Below are 24046 nucleotides of genomic sequence, written 5' to 3' on the forward strand. Positions count from 1 at the left end.
ACCGATGCAATTGTGACGTAAATTACGTCATAATTGTATCCACGTAATTTACAATACGTAAACGTCTGAAAGCTTAGCACTCTAGTTCCCATTCATTTCCTATCCAATGAAATTCGTACTGTAAGTATTAGCTCTTAAATGTATTTAAACTGGCTTTAACTGGTATCAGACTTATTAAGTATTACAAGATTCAAACTTTTGGTGACTCGTGGTTCTGAGAGCGCTTGAAACCCGTGACGGTAAGCTCGAGAAGAGTTGTTTGTTGGACAAGTTTAAGTCCCGCTGACATAAATGTGTTACGCGACCTTACGAGCCATCATAAAGTTTGTATAACACTATAACACTCCGCCTTTTGTCACGGCTGTTGTGAACCGGCGCTGAGGGCACAGGACGCGCTGTGCTATGTCTACTAGATAAGTAAGTGAAGGTGAGGTTCACGCTGAGTCCACCCCGTGACTCTCGCTAATCACACTATTGTCCGTTATGTTTCTGTTGCCTGGAAAAGGAAAAAAACAACTATTTAGTTATTGGTTTCCTTTATAATACTAAGCCTATCGTTTTATCAATCGTGTTAGTTACTTTTGCAGGGTCCGCGGTGCAGTGTGTCCACGACGGTGCCGGCGTGGCAGGCGGCGCGCTGCAGACGGCACCAGGAGGGGTAGGTGCGCTTGTCCGTGCCGCAAAGTGTGCGCCGCGTCCCGCCCGCGCCGCCGGCCGCACCGCACGCGCCGCACGACACGCAGCGCGCGCCACTCGCGCCCCCGGACACGCAGCGCTGCCCGCTGCCGCATCTGATTGACGCACACGTCGCGTTCGCTGCAATCACAACAGTACTTTACTTGCCACAGTGATCTGAAAAAATGGCGCAACATATCACTTCATCCTATCACTTTCATACACCTGAAGTTCATCTCGTATATTTAAGACTTATATACATCACTTTGTTCATTAGAATATAATTAATAAAGCTTTGACCTACCTATACAAGAGCCCCTGTAAGCTAACGGCAATGCGCGGCCTCGCTCGCAGGCGGCGCGGCGCAGTGCGCAGGCGCCGGCGTAGGTGCGGCCGTCGACTGCACAGACGGGCGCGCCGGCCGCGCTGCACGCGCCGCACCGCGCACAGTGCGCGCCAAGCTCTGCGTCCAGTACGCACCGCTTGTCGCCGCCGCACCGCACGCCCTCACACGTCCCCACTACACGGACAAGTATTTTCATTTCATTTAATACACTCATCAAATAATACGCAATGTTACCGTAAATTTCAACTGTGTTACACGACATAACATATGAGAATATTATAGTTATGTATATTATTTTATGAAGAATGGCGTTGATGCCAACATTGTTGTCACGCATGTGTTACGGCAGTGGAGACTCACCGTAGTTACAAAATACGAAATACTTATGAATTCTCATGTACGATAGACTATTTTCATGAAACAATCTTACTTTTAAAGTAATTGAAATTGTTGACAATGTTAAACACAAAAAATTTCTTCTTACTTTCATATCCAAAATTATATTTTTCAATAAAAATTATGTCATACTTGAACTGATGTAATAGTAATTTATTTAGAAATTTAATTTAGAAACGTGGTAACATAACGTGGGTAGAAATCTATAGAACAAGCGACGAGACTGGATAATAGTAGAGCCGCTTTTCTTAGGCCGAGCTACATTATATTGTGTTGCGGTTTATTGCTCCTGTGCCAACACTGAACTATACGCTGACAAAGTATTATTGCTTTAAAGTTAAGATCCATTTCATTTTTTTTCATACTCAAAATTCGACTAAAGAAAAATATTATTGAGACGACACGATAAAGCGTTAAAGTGCATTTTATCTGCAATTTCTTTTTGTCTATGACAGCTCTCTTTATCTATGTATGACCACAGACCAAAAATCATAGTTCCCTTTTTGTCTTGACTAAATTAAGTAGTAATGTCTTTCGTGCAGTTTAATCCTGATATAAAAACGTATATCATTTTTCTTGCTGACAACTTTAATAGGATAAAAAAATCCATATTAATTGTATGGTAAAAACGCATTAATAGTAGCGTAAGTATATTTTTTATCTTAAGGGTTACTATTATGAACTTCTTGTACTCAAGTCAGGCTGTACAAGTTATAATATTTATTGACGCTAATTAAAAACGAGTATCGTAAGTTGTTTTGAATCCTTAACTAGGCTAATAGGCTTTACCGGTTATTTCTAAGATAAGACCAACTGAAATAACGATCAACGTTCACCGCAAATTTGCATCGACCGGGATATTTTAAGGGTCAGCCAATTTGCATCTTGGTGTAGCGAGCGCACAGGTATAGCTCTGGATATAAGCCAAAAGCTGAATAATCAAGCCCAGATTTTCCTAATAAATATATACAGCGATAGTTACGTCAACCTTTTTGGCAATGCCGGTCGATTTAACGGAACCGAAACCGTTTCCACGAATATGCATAATAGCTTGCATTAACTGAGGCATTTGGCAAGCGCGCCGTGCAGATTATTCCCAAACTAATTATAGAAATCCAAACATAATACTTCTCAAATTTAAAGGATTATATTTAGGACGGATTGTTTAGTCTATTACTTAAACTACTAACTACCTTTACAAATGAAAATGTTAAGAATTCATACGACAATAATATTCTTTAATTGTAAAAGATAGGAAGCAATATCCTATTTACTCTTTCCTGGATTGTAGCGCCACAGTCCTAGCTAGCTACTTACTCGACCAAATTGTGACTTCAAGTTTAACAAAACTTTCCGATAACACAAAACTATCAAGCGACATTTGCACCCACGTCACAAGACTTATTACTCGTATGTGGACGGGTTCTCCAGACAACACACAATATTTTGTGTGATATACTGCAATCATTCATAATTTGAAATATGGTCTATCTGGCCACTATACAGGCATACGACAGTTCACAAGTAGTCAGCGACCGATCTATCATTTTCTATTGAAATTGATATGAAAATGTGTCTTATAAATGCGAAAGTTTAGATGGATGGGTGGATGTTTGTTTGAAGGTATCTTCGGAACGGCTGAACGGATATTGATGAAATTTCGAATAAATCTAAAACATAATCTGGAAAAATACATAGGCTACTTAGTACGTTTTTTTTAATTCCACGCGAACAACTAGTTGGTTAATAAAGAAGACAAATTACTAGATTAAATACTGTAAATATCTATGAAAGCCGTCTACAAAGAAGTCCCGGATGTTGCGAACTATTTTATCATGAACTCAGAAATGAAAGCATAAATGATAAAAAAAATTATGCATGACTATTCTACGGAACATGATTTTAAAATAGTTTAGCATTCATTCACCATTTTAGAAGATACATATGTGGTTTTGTTTGAAAGAACGATCAAAGGTGGAAATAAATCTTGACAAAAGGCATGTTACAAACAGACAGACGGAAGTCGGTATCCGTCACTCCTCTACAATGTTGCAGCGGAATCTGTCTGCTGGTTTCAAGTTTCAACCGCAACCTATTTCTGTTTAAATACACATACAATTATAAATATTAATGTAAAGATGTACAGAATCAATTGAGTATCAACAAAGACGCTTGTAATTTCACCTAATACAAGATTTTCAGTTTTTCCAATTCCTTCATAAAAAGCGAAAGACTGACATGGTTAAACTTGGTAACTAAAACACAGTTACAACCAACATAGCTTTTTTTATAATATAAGATGGCAATAGAGCAAGCGGCCATCGGAATTCGCCATAATAGAGAAGCGACCGTTGCTCAAATGTATCACCAATTGCAGATGCATTGTCTACATTTATTCAGCGAAGGAGGGAACGTACAGAAAGACTAAATTTTCCCTTCCTATGCGTTCATCTCCGCCAAATCCGAAAAACTGTGGGAAGGGAACGTGGATTAAAATTAGGACTCGCGCACTCTTATCAGACGAAACGCGTAATTGTTCCCACTTCACGACTGTCTTCTGTGTGGCCGTGGTCGACCCGGCCCATTCGTGCACCAAACAAATATTGTTGTTGCGGGATCTACCACTGACGCTGGTACTGACCACAAGTTTTTGACCACTTTTAGAAATTAAGATAAGTTAGTTCTGTAATAATATGCATGAAATTTAAAGATTTAAGATAAAACAAAAGTTTCAATAACCTTAACAGAAATAAACTAGAAAATAGTGAGAATATTTTATCTGCTTTGCATATTCTAAGAAAGATTGCATAACCAAACAAAGTAAAAATAAAAATTAATGGAAAACGTTAAACAATTCTTGCAAAGAGAACATAAACAGGTTGTACAACCTATAATTTACCGATAATACTGTAATCAGTTATCACAGAACTCCGACATAGAATTACGAATAAATAGAAAAACGAAGCAGCAGGACGTGAATCAGTTATACTGTGCATAGTAGCGTAACCATAAAAACTAGATAATGATATACTATCAAAAGACTCTCACTTAAGAACGAGCTATTTGCGTTTATTCATGCTACTTAATTCACTTATTCGAGTTTGTGTTCGATAAGAAGTAGGGGAACCATTCACATGCGTGCACCCCGAAGCGTATCCGCCATACGTTGCCTGCATCGTAATAAGCAACTAACCACTGATGCCAATATAGATGCAAGTTTTTTATACGCAAACTTATTAAAATAGGATTACATTGAATATTAAATATGAAATATTATTGCTGATTAATTTAAAGCGTCAATAACTTCATGATACGGTCGATCAACAAAAAAAAGCAATTTGACTATGGAATTTTCTAGACTTAGCGAATTTTGTAAACAGATTTAACCAAGAATTTTGTAACTAGGCTTAAGCTTGTGATAAGAGCTGGCTTATTGCCGATTTACCGCTTTATTTTTTGCTATTTATAAACTAACATTTTTGAAATTTTTCATAAGCACAAGCAGAATCATTGCAAGATGAAAAATAAAGTTTGTTTCTTTGCTGAACCGGTAGTCTAAAGGCGTCCAATCACCATGACAATTTAGCATATATTCGACAGGGTACAGGAAATGAAATAGGCTACGTTTTATTCCAAAAACACTGCAAGCTAAGGGGTGTTTATCGTACATATTTGTACACAAAATATATCTCGAAATTTGAATTACAACACATTTTAATTGCCGCGTAAGCTTGCAGCTACCCATGCGATACAGGATCCTTTTTTTTGTCCAATGCTTGCGTACTTATTCATAGCCGGTTGGTAGATTGGAACGTTACTCAGAATTAATCAACCTTCGTGTAGGTTTTTGTAAAATAAACGTCCGAGACGGGAGGGCGGCGCCGCTGTCGCGTGGCCGACTGCGTGCGGTACCAATTTACTGAAGGAAATGTGCGCGCGCGCAACTTTACAATCTACTACTTAGGTAATACTGAATTCATGTGATAATTTCATTGCAATCTCGTAAGCGACTACTTAGCATAAAATTAATTTTTAGCGCAAGATAAGTCTAAGATAGGCACTTTATTAAAGAATTTATACGACAGATTACATTTTAGTTTCCGATTTAGAATTATTATTGTTTAATTCCTATTACTAGTACATTTAAATCAAACAAGCTAATATGTCTCTGCCTCTTAAACCTGTTGCTTCTTTAGGTAAATTCTAATCACACAATAAAATTTGCCAAATCAATTCTTACCAGATTGAAAGATGTCTACGCAAACATTATTTTATGAAAACTAAGCATCGGGATACATGTGAGATAATTTAAAGGAGGCCTAAAACGACGACGTAGTTTACTTGTAACATTATAAGGATATTTATTATATTGTATAGTATTAGTTGCTAGGCGAGGTTTAGCGCCGTCGAACAGTCGTTTGGCGCGCTGTTGCCAACCAGACAGTTCTATGTGGCAGCGATTACCATGTCGGCATAACATTATAATTAATAATCAAGTTTGTACAAGACCGCATTAGTAAACGTTGCCGTTGAAATTATTTGAACTTGAAGGCAAGCTTTAGTTCACACATTTATAATAATTTTAAGTGTGAAATGTTATCGATCCAGATAAAACAAGTACATCGTTTAGTTATGTGTTTCGATGATAAGAAAATTATTAACAAGATTCAAAACTTATTAGATAGTCCGTTAATCCGTCCAAGCGGAATTAAAAAAAACGTAATTAATAGCCTATGTATTTTTCCAGCTGGTCTATGTCAAATTCCAGCGAGATCCATGCGAACATTCGCTTTTATTATTTAATTTAGCAAGATTTACAGATCCAAATGTGAATTCTCTTATCAGACACAAAGATTATGCAGTGATATTGTAATTTTAAAAACAGGAAATTAATTCTTAAGGACTGGTTTTTATGAGTATAATCAAGTCTATGACACTGACAAATTACACGAAGAAATACAACACATACATACATGGCGAATTATTAGAATTTTATAAAGTTTTTATTCAATTATTGTAGTAGAACATAGAGTAGAAGTAAAACTATTGTTAGTCTGTTCATTTCTGGTCAATATTACGATGGAATTCTGCAGAACAATATTAAGTTATTAATTCAAACTTCATGGTTTTCGTCAAGCTTCACGGATTAAATAAATCAATTACTGGCAATCTCTTAATTATCAAACTTTTTTTTCAGCACAAATAAATAATTATTTCAGTGCTGTCTTTTACGTTACAGTGATACATATGCAAATATAACATAATCTAACCCAGAAGGTTGGCAGGTTCCTGCTGGATTTTCATTAGGCACGGTCAGAGCACACTTCTTTCGTCTATTCTACATCTATACATCGCATGCATGCTCTTCCGTTTCAGATGCTCTTAATATCGTCCTTCTCTAGTACAAGTATTTTACCTTTTTATTCGATATAATTCCGTCTGCCTTACTTTCATCTTTATCATCAGCTTATTATTCGTTTCCACTGAGACGCTCGGAGCCTACTCTGAATTAGGAGTAACTAAACCATAATCAACGATGCTGACCCTGTGCTGGTTGGTTGACGTATCTTTTACTTTCTTCACTGATATATGCTGGTTGCATTACGATGTTTCCCTTTACCGTAAGAACGTCGGATACGTATGTAAATCGAAAAACACATTGGTACATTGCGGGTTTTGAACCCAGGACCTGCAGTTTACAAGTCAAATGCTTAATCACTGCCCCATTGGCTCTGTGCCTTAATCGTAAAAATAATTCGTAGTATTTTAGTTTGTCATACCTTGGCAGGGTCCGGGATAGTCGAGGGCGAGGTGCTTGGCGGGGCGGCGGCAGGCGCGACGACGCAGGCGACACAACGAGCGGTACGTGCGGCCGTCCGTCCCGCACACGGGGCCCGCACGCCGGCACGCAGCCGCGCACACACAACGCGCGCGCCCTTCGCGCACCACACACCGCCGGCCCGCACTGCATCTCACCCCAGAGCATGATTCTGTAGGCAACAACACTGATAGTATTACGACAGTCACAATAAACATAAAATATCTCTCTAAACTCTACCGCAGTTTAGAAAGAACCTAGACGGTATTAGGTTGATTGAAACATGTATGTGACTATAACAAGGTTGGGGAAGAATCTCAACGCGTGTTGTAAAATACGAAAGAACATTGATTGTACTAGTAGAACTTAGGCTTGATCTAACTTGCGGAAAGCGACCAAAGTAATCACAATCTATTTTCATCGTTTAAAATCTTCTTAACCTGTAAGGTTTGCCAGAACATTTTCCAGACCTTACGAAATCAATTCTTAGGTCATATCAATATTTCCTTCCAAATTCATGTCTGACAGTTGCCTTATTAACGCCAACATTATACCGTTCTATCCTTTTGTTCCTTAGGTCCTTCGTACATTAGGCAACGTAAACCTTCAAAAACCGGCGATTTAAGGTGCTAGGCGACTGACGCAATACAATGTCACAGAGGTTTGTACACAGCGCGCGTCGCCGACATCTTTCATCGTCATAGGCAGTCGCTCGCAACCTGTTTATCAAGATCATCGTGAGATAAGTCGCTGCAATTTTCAAGATGGCGGAGTAAATCTATACAGTCGACATGTAGTCGCTATGCCAATAATGACCACATAGATGATTCAGCGTTATGTGTAGAGAGCGCCCGCAACGCGATTCTCACGACGCAACTATACAGTATTAGTTTCCACGATTTACGTTGCTTTGTGTACGAAGGGCCTTAATTCTTAGGGCGATATTTTTAAACTATCGCGAACGTTCTCATTCTACGCCTTATTTTGTTTTTATACTTTTCAACTACGGCAAATACGTTGTCACTCAGAAAGCACTTAATACTTTGTATTTATTTTCAAAAATGTGTTTTTACAATTAAGGTACGAAATACGTTTATGTTAACACCTGGAATAACCGGATATTAAATTTATTCGTGTAAAAAAATTCTAGTGGCAAATAATGTTGACAAAAAATATTTAGCCAATTTTTTATATAGGCAGTTAGACCAGATGGACACTTCTGCTTTTTCTTATTTACATATGCGTGTTGTTTATGCATTATACAATTCGAGTTTTTACTCACACAGAGGTACATATCCTGTCCATATTAAAACTAAATATATTGAATAAAGTATGACACTGAGCGATTAATAATTGGGTTAGACATATTATAAACTGACAGAAATGTTGTGAACTGTACGTAATCTTTGACAACTTTTATTTTATAAATATATTTTTAAGTTTTCATTTAAAATCATCGTGTAAAACCATATAATCAACAAGTAACATTATCAATAATTTCCTATGGTCACAATTTGCGATCAGTTTATAATATGAGAGACCACTCTCTAGGTGAGATTAAACAAATGACGAATTTCAAAATATGACGGTGACATATTTAAATGCAAAACGATTAGAATCGACTATGATAGATAGAGTGGAGATTCAAGATAACTGCAGCCTCGTGTTTTATTTTAGAGTGGGCGGCTTGTTTAATTTATAAGGTTAGTATTAATTCTGTAATATAAAATTTGTTGTTCTAGACTGTTTTGTGTCTGACATTTTGAATAACTAAATTCTAAATCTCTCGTTTATAAATCAATGTATATTAAAGGACCGATTGTAGAAAAAATACATTATTTGTCTTACAGTCGTAATCACAGAAGTTAAGTGGTCACGTGGCGATCCTTGTTGTAGATTTAGTCGAAACGAGAAATCACCACTATATCCGCCGCTCTATTAGGACTAGCTGTAGGAAATCAGAAATCAGTCGTTGTTGAGTTCATTAGAAAAGTATAATACAATTCTTTCATCTTTATTATAGATTTAGTTTAGTCAAAAACAATGGAAATGAGAAATTATAACAAACCTATCAATTTTACCTTTATAAAGCTCGAATCACACAGCCTTATTAAAAACAGACATGTTTGTATCATCAATTTGAACACTGAGACGTTACTAAATAAATTCATAGACAGTAAATGACATTGTCAGCCAGTGACACGTGTATAAATATAATTTCTCATTTCCATTGAATTCGTATTTACATTGAGGTAAATGAACATGTAATTCCGAAGTAAGCCTGGCGCCGTCGATTTGGCTCTATTGTTAATGTAATCCGACGATCGACAAATTCCCGTTTGAGGACAAACCAGATTTGAATAAATATGAATTAATCCAAAATATTTTCAAATTCTACATACGGGTTTAGATGTAAATTTCTGAATAAAAATAACATTAATTCAGTTTTTTATTAAATATTTAACCAAGAATAACCATTAAAGATAAGCCTTTATATATACATATATATTCAAACTAAATTATTAATAATGTAAAAAACGGTGTACAGTAGTCAAAACTGGATTCTTAAGCATGAAACTCGAGTTAGAGAGAATCTTATAAACGAGACAAATATCGCGGTCCCTCGGACTGTTGCTTATCCAGGTTCGACTGTATTTATTGATTAGAATTAAATATAAAAAGAAGAGGCAAATAATGAAGTTTTTTTGCATGTGAAATACCAAAAGGCTACCTCATATTTTAAGGGAAATTAAATGATATTGTCTCGACAAATGTGCGATAATTCCTTGAAAGGCACACCTGATTAATACAAGATTTTTGTATTCAGAGGACGGAAGAATGTCTCGAATGATGGTAATTATATCTGTCTGTAGGCATACTATACCTTTTTCTAAAAAAGAAAACTGCGAGCGAGAAATGTGCGTGTCATTAGTCACTTGCTTGCAACAATAGCGTCGTCGTGAATGAATGTATGAATGATGACGTATGAATGAATGAACCGAGCACTTTAATACGGCGCCGCGTCCTATCGGGCGATGCACCGCCGTCCCAATTACAACAGAAGCAATACCAAACGATCTTTTATTGTCTCTTATCTATGCATAATAAAACAATCACATCACGTCTCTACTAACACAATAAAGTAAACTACCTGCGGATTTACATGCAATATTAAGCAATAAACTTTATGACTTGAAAGGAATGTTTACTTTATAATTGATTAGGTTTCATGCAAATCAGTACGACTATGAAGAATAAGTAATTAGCTCGTATATTACGATAGAAATAAATGTAACACTCCGTTACCCATGCGAAGCTGCGGCGGACATCTAGTATGGATATTTATAGTCAGTAGTGGCTGGCCGTAATTACTGTCGGTAGTTAAACTAATATTATAAAAGAGGCAGACTAGCTAAGAGTCGCCTGACAGTATTAATAATAAATAGAAGAGTCACTGTCTTAAAAAATCGCTAAATACTACTATCCGCTTGCTTGTTTGACTACTGCGAATATTAGATAGAAGTAAATTGTTACCATCGCATGCGGTGCAAGGCACACCGCCAGAAAGCGCCTTGTAGAAGAATATCTGTCCGCTGTCGAGATCGCGCGGACTCCACGCGGCGGGTGCACGCGCGGCGCCTGCGCAGCACTCCGCGCGGCCCACGCGCAACGCCGCCACAGAACTGCAGCGCCCGCCGCGCTCCATCCCCGACCAGCAGATCCCGGCTGCACACAACACACATTTCAATCTCGTAGCTTAGGTATAGGCAAAGAATTAAATTCCCATCCCACTTACAATCGTATATAGTATTAATTAAACGATTGCTAAAACTCGGAGAAACTACAATTGAAGATTGAATAGAGTTGTGGACATTTAGTGCCTAGATTAAAGAATATTATTTTCAATTAAAACTCTAGTCGACATAGACCATACGTCGACACTTTCAGTAAATTTAATTTGAACAAAAATGTAAATATTTATGACTAATATAACTTTGCAATTTGCAGTTCACTTACAAGCACAGAAATGGAAAATTTATTATAAATGCGGAGTTAATCACTCTACCTCGAAGCAGACAACTGTGTTACTAACAATAACTGGGAAATGTAGAAATAATGACTGAGTGTAATTCGAACTCGAGACCTAACTTACGACGGATACTGATCGCTGCGCCCGAGGCGGTCACGCTGAGATCATTCATCTATATATTTAAAAATAAGCTGTAGCAAAGTCAATAATAATAACTTTCCAAATCAAATATGTAGAAAAATCAAGAACTACGACTAACAATGTTAAATGAGCACTAAAGGCCATCCTTAGTGTAGCCTTAGTACGAGATATCTATTATACGGATCTATAATAATATGTACTCACTACTGTTTCATTTAAGAGAGTGGATTCAGACATTTAGATATTTGGTAGCAGCTATTATCTGCGTAGTTTCGTAATGTGAAATTTCCGTAAACACAACAGTCACTTGTCCTTGTTCTCCTTGTGTACTAGTATGCTGTATTGCTGTCGGATATGTCTGGCCAATGCATATTTTATGAATGAATCAGCAAAATTACGATTTAAAAAAGTGACAAACTACATTTACTAGATGTCGATTTAAGGTAGGCAATGCAACTAAAAATGCAGACGTCTATGGGCAGTCACTTCGTCATTTTAGTGAATTCAAGAGATCGCTTGCTCAAAAATAAAAACACATTTATTGATAAAGACACTACAATACAAACCAAACAGTAATCTATGATTTGTTACCTTTAGGAAAACTTCGGCTCTACTGAAAATTATATATGTACATTTGTAGAAAATTGTTTTTAAATTGCTCTGTACTTGTTATTTACTTCTGTACTCTAACTTGATTTTTTATTTTTGTTCTTTATTATTATTCATTGATTGAGGAAAACATCTATCACAGTCCAGGATATGGAAAAAAACCTGATATAAAATGCTCCCTGCATTACGCTACACGTGGCGCCATTAGCTATGCAAAAAACTAGTTGCATTAAAAATACTTCGTAGATCGAACGACTCACATTTTTTTAATTAATTATCAAAATATCTTAGAATAGATTTTAATAATAAATGTAATGGATTGTAAAAAGTTAAAAAAATATAGTCTCACAAATGTAATCTGACCCGTTGAGTCTGGCAGTCTCAGTTACTTCTGTTAGAAAATATTAAAAAGCATGTACGGCTATTTTTGTTACATTTTTGCCCACTAGACCAGAGAAGTTTGTCGCACTATACTATGTTACGCAATAATATTATGTTGAAGGAAATAAATAAACGTTTGTTCAGAAATGAAAGAAGATAAGTTAACTTCTTGTAGTTTTTTTTAATTTTGTATGACGTTCCAAAATTATTGCAATATAACTGCAACATAATTGAGCTTTTCTTTTATTCTCCAACAAAACGTTCTGTTGCAAGGAAATGAATCTTTTAATGGCGTCAGTAACGAATACCGGTTCCATACAAAAAATGTTCAAAAGCCGGACTGAATTATTTTTTAATGTGGTAACGGCTTTTTACCATTTCTTTCTGACTACATTACTTTTATTTTTATTAATTACAAAATATTAAATGTGCCTTTAATAGAAATAAGAGTTATCAAACGTTCCTTTTACATTATTTGATTATGTAAATAAAAAAGTAAGAGATGGTCATATAGAGCCGATAAAACTATTTTAGTTGATAACATCGAATTTGCTTAAGAGCATTGGGATAGGTATGTGTCAATACATTCGTATTTTTGTTCGTATTTGATAATAAAATGTTACAAAACCGCGTGGGCAGCGAAAGCACTTCGACTTTCTACGATTATAAAACTACATAGACATTAAAAACTTGGCATATTAAAAGCAGATGTCTCGATAGCGTCGGATCGGGGGCCGCCGCTCGCAGCTCGCAGCCGGCCGGATTCCGAGAGCCGAGCCGAGAGATGAGTCACGGCGCACTAGACGCTCCACAGACACTATGCACGCCGCGCCCGCGCCGGCGCACCCGACACCCTCCCTGCCCCCTCGTCTCTCCCCGCACACACACCACACAGCCCTACAAGGATATCCGATCGAATGTACACCATGCGCCTTTTATTTTCATCATGTGCTCTCATTGAGTTAAATCTCCTCACACTGCCTTAAAGTTTAGACGTTGCACCCGACCGATGAAATAACAGCGTGTTTTTTACGACCAAATACCGTTTTAAAAGAATCTTGCAAATCAAATAAATTTTCGGGTGGAAAAAAATGTTTACGACATTTTTATTAGTGTTACATACGAACATATAATACCACCGCGCGAGTAAACATCAGCAGGTATAAATAAAAAAACGATAAGTGTTTTGATATTGAAATAGACCATTCGCCTAACAGCTTTATTTTAGTTTTGAGGAAAGACGCGTACGATTCCGATAGATTTTATCTTTTCTTTCTTTTATTAAACCATCGATCATGAGGGCACGTGCGTAACAATATGTTGTTAAAGTACACGTATCGGTGATCGTCGGTAAAAATGCAAATGAAATTGAATAATGATTTTGCGGAGCGTTGCGGCGTCGGGCGGCCGTTGACTCGCGGCCGGACGTGGCGCGTATCTTATCTTTATAAATAATTATAATCGGAGGCCGTCAGATCTGTCAGTTTCGGCGCCACTATTTGGAGGCGAACGCGGATCCGGCACTAACGAATGGCATTGCCAACTCTCTAAAGTTATTTCCGTGGGTGGCTTCAACGTTGTGCGTTGCATTTTTACTGGGAATCGGCTTGTATAATGTTATTGAGCACAATATTGTTGGACTGGCGCTCCATTAATATGACGATTATAAATTATAAACGATTGTAGGCGTCAAGGATATGGCGCCGAGCGCAATAAGTTGTGTAATATCAATTGCCCCGACACAAGGCATATTGACCTGCACTTATATTTGTTTAAAATTAGTTTAATTGCTGCATAGAAACCATTTGGTGATAATTCAATCATTCATGCGTCTAGAGAAGATAAACGTTACGTTAAACATAAGTGTTTACGATTTGCAAAAAAATAAATATTTTTCTTTTTAACACTTTTATTATTTTTTCTTTTTTTTTAAATGCAACCTGCTTGTAACTTTGTAAATAAATAATAAACCTTACAGTGCTTAAGCTAATGCCAAATATTAAACCAATGAAAATAAAGGATTCAAACCTGAGAACTTAGATTCCACAATCTGTTCGTCTAAACCACTATTCTATTAGCATTCAGATGGAATTCATTGTAAACATCGTCTGGCATGAAGACGCAAAAACTAAAAGACAGTAAATCATAGGAGCGGCGTAGTAACGACCATTGTGTCCGGAACAAACATTTGGCGGCGAACACATTTTCAGGTATTTTTATTACCTACAAAAAGTCACACTGCGCTAGCGCCTCGGCTGTTAACTTTTTTTACATTATCTACTTTGCGATTAAAGATCTGAAGATTTATTCGTTTTGTATAGAACGGTAATATATGTTTGCAATAAAAAGTATTTTGGGTAAACTTTTACTAAAACGCTATAATAGGCAAGTTTTGATTTATCATTAATAATTGATAAAAAATATTTCTCATCTGATTATGGGTGAAGGTCGAACTACCACGGTCTACTTTACTATAACAAACTAGATTATGTTATCATTTCACAGGAGAATAATTACGATGATAACAATCACCACCGGTAGAGGTAGGCTCAGAAATAGATGGATGGATTGCATGAAAGGTGACATAATCAAGAAGGGGGTGACAATGGAGATGACGGCAGACAGATTCATTCGGAGGACGGAAACCTGGTGCACCGACCCTACGAAGTGGTACAAGGTCAAGGAGATGATGATGATGAACAATACTGAATTATTGATGTTAATTATCATAAAATTATTAACGAATGACCTGAACATCAGCTACTTTATTAAATTTTCTAATGTGCCAAAATGCAACGTATGTTGCTAACTTGTGTATGTATGATAATAAACTGTAGACAGAAAAAGCATATCACCAAGTGATAACAAAAAAATAAATACAGAACTCACTGTTGTAGGCTTGTGGGTAATAAAACCAAAAAAATATGTATAATGGTTTAGAAACTTACTAATGAACGAAACAGTTGTTCGGCCGATCACTTCGACGGTTACAATCGCCGAACGTGTCTGAACAGTCGTCGATTTAATTTGCAATGTAAATGAGTCGCTCTATTGTTCGAGTGTACAACAGATTAGCGAATATATTCGAAGCGATCGAGAAAAACAAACAAGTCGTCACATCGCTGGGACGCAAATAGACTTGTGGCCACTTAATTCGTGTCACCCACTCTCGATATTTGTGACTATATGAATGACACTAGAATAGACGTCGCCTCTAGTACGTCGTTGTTAATTATATCCACCGTTTGTTTTGATCCATGACATTAACAATTTATCTCACGCGACGGTTTACACTGAAAACGACAGTATCAATTATAAATTAAATCGTAACTATACGAGCAGAAAGCTTCACACACCATCATACTAAATTACCTCCTAATGCAAACGTGTACTTTTTCATCTCTGTGCCTTGTAAATTTGTTCAATAAAATGTACTTACATTTACAATTATAATTTAAATTGTTTCTAGACGAGCCGACTCTAGACGCCGAGGGCTGTTATAATAAGATGCATTATCCGTCTCGACGAAAGTTTGAGTCCCTAATTTAAAATTGTGATTGTCTGGCAGCCTTCGACCGACCTAGTTTTCGTTTCTGAAGGACAGATTTAAGCAGGTGTCTGGGGCAGAAGTATATTTTGCATAATGCGATAACCCTCCGTCTAGCCGTTTGTTCATTGAAATAACTTGTCTGGTTACTGAATAATTTCTTGTTAGCTTTTAAATTTTACCATGGCCTAATAAAAATGTAATTTTCAATTTTTAAAGTTACAAACATACATTTTAAGAATTTAAGTAATTATGAAGAAAGTCAATGCTTTTCAATTATTTAATCCTTTTTCACGCATTATAATTTATTGTGGTTATTGTTACTGTTAAAAACATGGGTGTTTTTCCGATCGATCGGTGGATTGATCGGCCCAACGGGAAATACTCAAATATCATATTAATATTATAAATGCGAATGTTAAGATGGATGTATGTTTGTTTGAAGGTATCTGCGGAACGGCTGAACGGATCTTAATGAAATTTGGCACAGATGTAGATTATAGTCTGGAAGAACACATAGGCCATATTTTTTTTAATTTCCGCGCGTACGTAATCGCGAGCGACAGCTAGTAGTATATATGTCAAAGCTTTCAGTGACTACAAACATAACGGACTGTCAAAAAGATGACTTATTACGATGGTATGTTACTTCGAAACCGACGGGAATCGAGGCATGGCCGTGAGAATTCCTGATTGTTTGCCAGCGCTTTCTTCGGGGCTTTGGCGTTAAACGTTATATTTAATGGTACACACGGATGTGCAGCCGATGTATCGAATCTCATTTAAGAACGGAAACCCAGATAAATATTTGTGAATTAAAATTCCGCGAAATGACGAGAGCCAAGAAATGCTCGTCAATTAATCATTTCACGAAAAATCTTTATACACATTGGAATGAAGTTTTCATTGAGTTGGATACACAGCCAATATAACTAAGTATCCAGAATTAAGCTTGTGGAAGAAGATTCGTAGACTTAATTAGGAGAAGTGAGGTCATTCATAGATAAAATAGAAAAAAATATTTGATCAAGAACATGAAAGAAAAAAGGATTAACAAATTGTCTTTGAACTTAGAAAATTAGAAAGAATTGTCTATAGAAAAAATCATGTCAAATTAAATCACGATCTACAGTTATTATTATCAAGTTTTCAAATTAGCACAGACAAAATACTTAAGATAATATGAGAGATCATGAAAGCTGCACGATCGAGTGTTCGGATATCGACTACGTAATGTCAGACACGTCGTAATTCATTGTTCAATTTGTCATGGAACAATGCAGCATTCGAATTTAACATCCACGACTACTAACCAGGCTTAATCAGTCACCCGAGCGCAGCGCCGCGCCGGGGAGCCCGAGGCTGTTGCGGCCTACATTTACTATGCACTGCATTCACTAACAGTTGCACATTTTCTAGACTTAGTATAGGTCGTCGAGAGATTTTCATTGTTAAGTTCTTTGCACGAATACTAACAAACTCTCCTTTCATCTGACCGTAATCTTCTGACTTGTGAAATTGTGACAAACGATTTGTTTGTACAAACCAAATAACTAGTCCAGTTCTGCTATAAAAAGTAAACAGGAGTCAAAATTCTATTGAAAAATGTTTTTGTAGTTCTATAAATTCTTTAATAAAATATGATGTCTTTTTGACGAATTATGACGTTATAATTTGAGTAACTAGGCTACGGTGGATACCAACCTCTCTATGCATAGGGTAGGCAGACAGACGAAGATATGTATATAGTATATTAACAGGCAATTTTAAAACAAACAAAAACCAAAATGATAAATAACCAACATAAATGAACTGCAATAGACAATAATAAGTTTTTTTTAGCCATTATGATATAATTCATTTTATCAATATTTATTACTGTTGACTACAAACTAATGGTATATAGATCATTACACGATTTCTTGCGCAGTACAAATGACGCTAGACTTCTCACACAAAAAAGTACATACAGATTTATCGTCATTATTTGCGGATGGACACAATCATATTAATGCGCTTATAATGGCTGCACTATTTGCTTTTTTATTCTTAGAAAACCTTTCATTTATTATTGAAAAAAATATTTATTTTAACCGGAACTACATTTTTATCCTTTCTACTAAAACTACTGATAAATATATCGAAATCGCTCGGTATTTAAATAAAAAGAACTTAAATATCAGCATTTATTATACATCAATAAGTCTTGACTTGTATTTGGTGCGATTCCATTAACCTCATGTTTATGTTTGAGACAGAATTTTTCGATTCGTACAATATCGAGTGCGTCGTCAATGTGCCGACCGAAGCAACCCGACAGTGTCGGTAGTGATGTGTCGGCCGACTGCGACGTAAAAACGTCGATAAATTATACTATAATTATAATGAGCATGCAGGTAATTTTGTCGGCACTTTGTTGAAGTAGTTTGCTTTGTAAGCAAAATATTTACTCGTTGTAGATATAGTCATTGATTTTTCAAAGAATTATTTGCGTGTGTGCAGGCGGGGCGGGGCAAACATAAATCTCGCGAGGCGATTGAATGCAAACGCGTAAGCGTGCCCGTGCGCATAATTCAAAGGGGCGATCACCAGGAATCGTCGTTTGGCATGCAGACGGCCACGTTCATTCCAAAGTAATAAACCCGTTAGCGGCGACGTAATATGCATATCGGCGACCACTAAACAACACATTTCAAGCGCTGAAACATGCATAAATATGTTTAAGAATTTACACATGCGGACTCGATGCGTCGTGCTAAATTCGAAATGCTATAAGATGCGCTTCTCAATTCGCATAACGACCGCACGTAACTCGGAGGCCGATACTAAATGGTCGTTTATACTGTGACTGCAATAACAATATTCCTGGTACCAAGTACTGAAACATATTCTCTAATACAAATATTTAAAAGTTTTATCGATATCGATGTATTGAGCTGGAGGTCGTCACCAGCCCGCAGGTGCATTGTGGTCTGATAGGCGGTTCCTGACGAATGATCGGCGCACAGGCCAGCCGACCCGGCTTTTTAATATTTATTTACACATGCAAATGCGTTTCGCCCGCCCGAAACTGCGATCGATGCTACTCCAAAATGACTATAAAATATCATGAAACGAAAATTAGTTTCTTTTACGCACGTATGGCAATGAGTTGAAAACGGACGAACAATTCAAGCATATCAAAATTTCCATGATTATAATGTATTTTATTCATTCATTTCTTCAGGCTATATTTCTTTGGGCGCACCTAACGATAACTTATTCAGGTCCGGGTACTTTTCGTATGAGACGCACATTACCATATTGGCTTGAACGTGTATTCGTTTAATTTCAAAAATCTTTTTTTTAAATTAAATTTACAATACATGTACGACGACAAGCAGATGCTATAAGTAAGGAAGTGCAGCGTTGCCTTATTTCTGTATCACAGGTGTTTCAATCCATCGATGTTGGTGTTGTAACAACTGTCTGTTTGACTGTCTTGTGCAGACAAGGACTCGGGACTATATATGCTGTTGCAGGGTTTCTGTACTGAATGTATTGAAAAATGATAATATAATATACGTTTTCATTACTTTTTTCCCTGCAACGGCTAGTAACCGTCACAAGTTTCTTGGAGTGATTATAAACGCATTATGAATGTAGATATGTAATTGATACAGCCAATAGAGACGCTATAGTCTAAGAGCGGATGTTTTCCAGACAGACTGATATTTTATTCAGTTAAGTGGATATTAAACGCACACTATTAAGTGCTAACTGCTAATCATAACGATCATTCAGTCAATTCAACTATTTTTATCCACGTGTTACTAAGTTATGCTGAAAACATTTTCGATGTGATGAAGTGACGTTTGAAGTATTAAACGAAATGAATCTCGGTCAAGTGTACAGACGAGTTTTGCAAATTGAGACATATGAATAGATCGTTTAAAAGTAACATTTATGGTATCAATATTAAATTACTCTATTTAATCGCTAGAAGTGGAAAAAGGAGTTTTATAATTAGTACGCTTTTAACCGACTTAAAAAAGCAATTCTCAATTCCACAGTATGTTTTTTTATAATAAGGTAGAAAACCAGCGCGAGGCCACCTGATTCGCCGATATAGCGAAGCGACCGCTGCCCTTAGATTTCCGCAATTGCAGTTGCGTTGCCTATCTTTAATCGACGGAAGATGGGACGCACAGCAATGTGTATTTCCTCTTCCTCTGCGCCTCCTCCTTCGTCACATCCACTTCCGCTTCCCATCCTATCCTTTTGAGAAAAGAGTGGAAACGGAAAGTAGACTAAAATTATACAGGGATTTTTATCTCAAAAACCAACATTAAGACTTTTCCAAAGATTTTAGATTTAAACAAATGTCCAAAGAATATAATTCGTTTTGTAATAAACTTACTAATATTATATAAATGTGAATGTTAAGATAGATGGATGGATGTTTGTTTAAAGATATTTCCAGAACGGTTGCATGGATCTCGACGAAATTTGGCACATATGTAGAACATATTCTGGAAGAACACATAGGCTACTTATTATGTATTTTTTTATTCCGCGCGGACGGAGTCATGGGCGACAGCTAGTTATAATATGTGTGAGTACTAAATACGTGAATAATATAGTAGCATATTAACAAATCGCTAGGGGGTTCAGTGGACGATAACCAATCAATTACGAGTACTACTGCAAATGTGTTTTCGCTACTTGAAACAAAAGACCAATATCGCCTAATATTTGTTTTAGCCCGTACCACTCTACGTACGTATTTTATAATCTTTGTAATTCAAAATTGTAATTTAGAGTTACTGCAATGTTTTTTGAGGTAACTATATACATTCTATGAAAATTATAACAAAAAGTATGATTAATAATTTGATATTTTCTTTAAATTTATAAGTAATCATTTAATTATGAATTTTTAAATTATTACAGTAAAAATCGATTTACATATGTGTTGTACTTACTATACTTACTATTAAAAAAAAAAAAACTCTTTAAATGTATTTTTGGGATAAAAGTTGCACCAAAAAATTTATGATAAACAAGTAATATGGCAACATATAGATAAAGTTACCCTTTTATAAAATATACGTTAAAAAAGAAGATAATAAAAAAACACATATACCTACAATAAGATAGTATGAAATATTTTGTAAGTATGTTAAACATTTTTAAATAAGCCTATGAATAATGATAAATTAAATTACACAAAAGTTAATTAAAATTCTTAACATATTCAACCTTATCGTTAAGAAATGACTTGTACTAGTTATTTTACTAATATAATAAACTGTCTATGATTAATTACATTTTTTTTGTAACTAAGCTTCCATTTATCTTGTTAACTAGTTAATTGGCAATTAATCAAAATTTTTGCATTTAATGAGTAGCGTTGTTAGTGTTTCTTAGAAAAAAAAGTAGAACATTCTGAATAACATAAATATCTAAGTAACTATTCAAGATACAATTCGGTTAATTAGGGTGGCCAGAATTAATAAAATATAATCTTAATTCTCATCTTACTAATATTATAAATGCGAATTTTTAAACAGTTGACGGCTAAACAAATGGATAAAAATTGCCACAAAGATAAATGACTGTCTGGAATAGTGCATAGGCTTATAGACTTATATTTTAATTCCGCCCAGACGAAATCGCCGCCAACAAAACTAGTAATCTTACTAATACACTCAAAACCGTTTATGGCGACATCGTTTAGAACAACATACCGGTTAAAATGACCAAAATCAAAGGTCCTGGCTGAATGTTATATACATATCTTTCCTATTAATACCTGTCACCGGTTGTTACAACTATCGGTTTTTACGACTCAATATGAGTAGTCCCTTCGATGTCGTTATAACAGATTTTGACTGTATTATAAATGCGAATGTTTAGATGAATGGATGGATGGATGTTTGAAGGTATCTCCGGAACGGCTCAACAGATCTTGATGAAATTTTGCACAGATGTAGAACATAGTCTGAAAGAACACATAGCCTACTTATTAAGTTTTTTTAACTCCGAGCGAACGGAGTCGCGGGCGACAGCTAGTTATACATATGGTAAGTTGAGAGTATATTTTTTTATTATACCACTACGAAGATGTAAATAAATTATGTTGATATCTGGCTTCTAATACTATTAAGGTTAACAGATATATTAATTGTTCTCTGAACCAAAGACCAAAACAGAACCGACATAGATTTTTTTATTACAATTTGCATTCAAACTTACTGTTTAACAAACATTAGAAAAGATTTTTTTTCTAACAAACATTATTATTAAAAGTTACAAATTAAATTACTTAATAAATACATTTTCAAATATGTAGTTTAAATTTTTTGTTTATTTTATTATTTTAAAATATTGTGTTCAGTTCGAAAAATTTTCTTTTAATATCTCAAATAATTGATATTGCTAATTTTTAGGGTTATTTATAAAAAAAATCACATTGATGTGTGATTCCTGTGTTTTTTCCTTTGGCTAATATTTTGTTAGTTGCCATGTAAACGAGTACTGATTTATTAAAGCTGTAATATTTGTTTGGTCCATGATAACGTGTTCGTTAACCGTCTCGTCGCGTTGTTCGCTCATGTCTTTGATAATTTTAAGTTTGATATTTCTGATTTATTTGTGGATTGCGTCCAATAAAATATGACTTATAGTATTCGATATTTCTTTACAAAATTTTGAAAAACATAAAAGTAAATTTATTGAAGCAAAACGTAGTAAACTAAGCAACTACTCATTCTCGATAAATGAAACTAAAATTATGATAAAACTAAAAAAAAATACGTAAAAGTAATTTTTTAAGAGTTTATTGTTGAAAGTTATGTTAAAAAGTATTAAATTATTGTATGATGTTGTGTACTGACCTGCCGCCGGGCGGAGGACGAGGGGCAGCACGAGGAGCGGCAGTAGCGGCAGCCGCATGCTCGCACTAGCGTCGCATGCCGGCGCGGGCGCTGTGCGCTCGCCGCCCGCCGCCGCGGCACTGTGCCGGTGCCGGAGACGGCCGCGGGCCGCGCGCCGCGGCACGTGCGCGCCCCGCCTGCAACAGGTGACTGCACAGCCGCGTGTCCGCGTCGCACTCGCCCTTGCCCGCGCGGTACCGCCCCTCACCATCGGTCCTGCCCCACCGGAGCGCTGGCGCGGACTGAGCCGGGCCCGAGCACCGCACCTAGCGCGCCCACACTGAAAGCGGTGGAGTGGCGGTGGCGGATGGCGGTGCAGCGCGTGGTGACCACCGCGCCGCACGCCGCACACCGAGTCGACGACCGAGCCACGCGCCTCCCGCGGCCTTCCGCCTCCGCGGAATGCATCGCGCCCTACTCATCGCGCACCTCCAACACTTCTGCACCTCCTTATTCTAACATCTAATAACAAAACAACGATTATATAATCGTTCAATAGAAATAATTTAGAAATTAAGCCCTTTTAAAATTATCTTACAAGTATTAAATTAACCTCATTAACCGAGCTCGAAATCATTGACAATGGATCAATGAACTTTGCGTCAGTTAAGCGTTGAAGTCTTTTCAAGGGCGCTTATTATACGATAAAAAAGCTCGGTAACCGCTTCAGTAAAAAGCGATCGTCGTTAAGAAAATCCGATAAAGTAAAGTTGGATCGATTGTTATATAAGTCGTGATGCTGTCGTCGACATTTGTAGTATATATACGAGTAGTTGTATGCTTTTAAAGTGGAAAGGAAATTATCAAAAGGAAATCGTCGTTTTACCAGTAACTAACGATTTCGAAATCGCGAATTGTCTGCCGAGCAATGATGGCGAGTCCGCCTTGATTACAGGCCTGTGCAAATGTAACATACACCCGAGGTTCACATGGCGGCAGGAAGCAGATAGTTTTATTGTCCCTGCCTTATAAATGTTGAACGCTAACATAATAAGCCAATCAAAGAGTTACACTTTCACTTTATCTTTACTTACTGCGGATAGGGCGAAATTTATTGGTAGAAAAATGAGATCAATTGAAGAGGAGTCGAGAATTTTATATTTTTGTATTCACTTAAATACGACTTCAAAACGATTTAGAATTATTGTAATGATTTTTGTAAGTAAATAAAACTTCGGACAAATTA

At 36.5% G+C, this 24046-nt stretch overlaps 1 protein-coding gene across 1 annotated transcript; it reads right to left on the bottom strand.

Moving 5' to 3' along the window:
* Window positions 1-434: 434 nt before the first annotated feature.
* On the bottom strand, window positions 435-23268 carry LOC106711151 (follistatin-A). The gene is made up of 7 exons (XM_045681653.1): window positions 23069-23268; window positions 22822-22997; window positions 10770-10961; window positions 7198-7407; window positions 980-1195; window positions 580-816; window positions 435-496 (listed from the first exon to the last, which is right to left on the bottom strand). The coding sequence occupies exons 1-7, from the start codon at window positions 23266-23268 to the stop codon at window positions 435-437; spliced, it is 1293 nt and encodes a 430-aa protein (XP_045537609.1).
* Window positions 23269-24046: the final 778 nt, after the last annotated feature.

Source organism: Papilio machaon, chromosome 16 (assembly GCF_912999745.1).
Source record: "Papilio machaon chromosome 16, ilPapMach1.1, whole genome shotgun sequence".
In the NCBI taxonomy this organism is placed as follows: Eukaryota; Metazoa; Arthropoda; class Insecta; order Lepidoptera; family Papilionidae; genus Papilio; species Papilio machaon.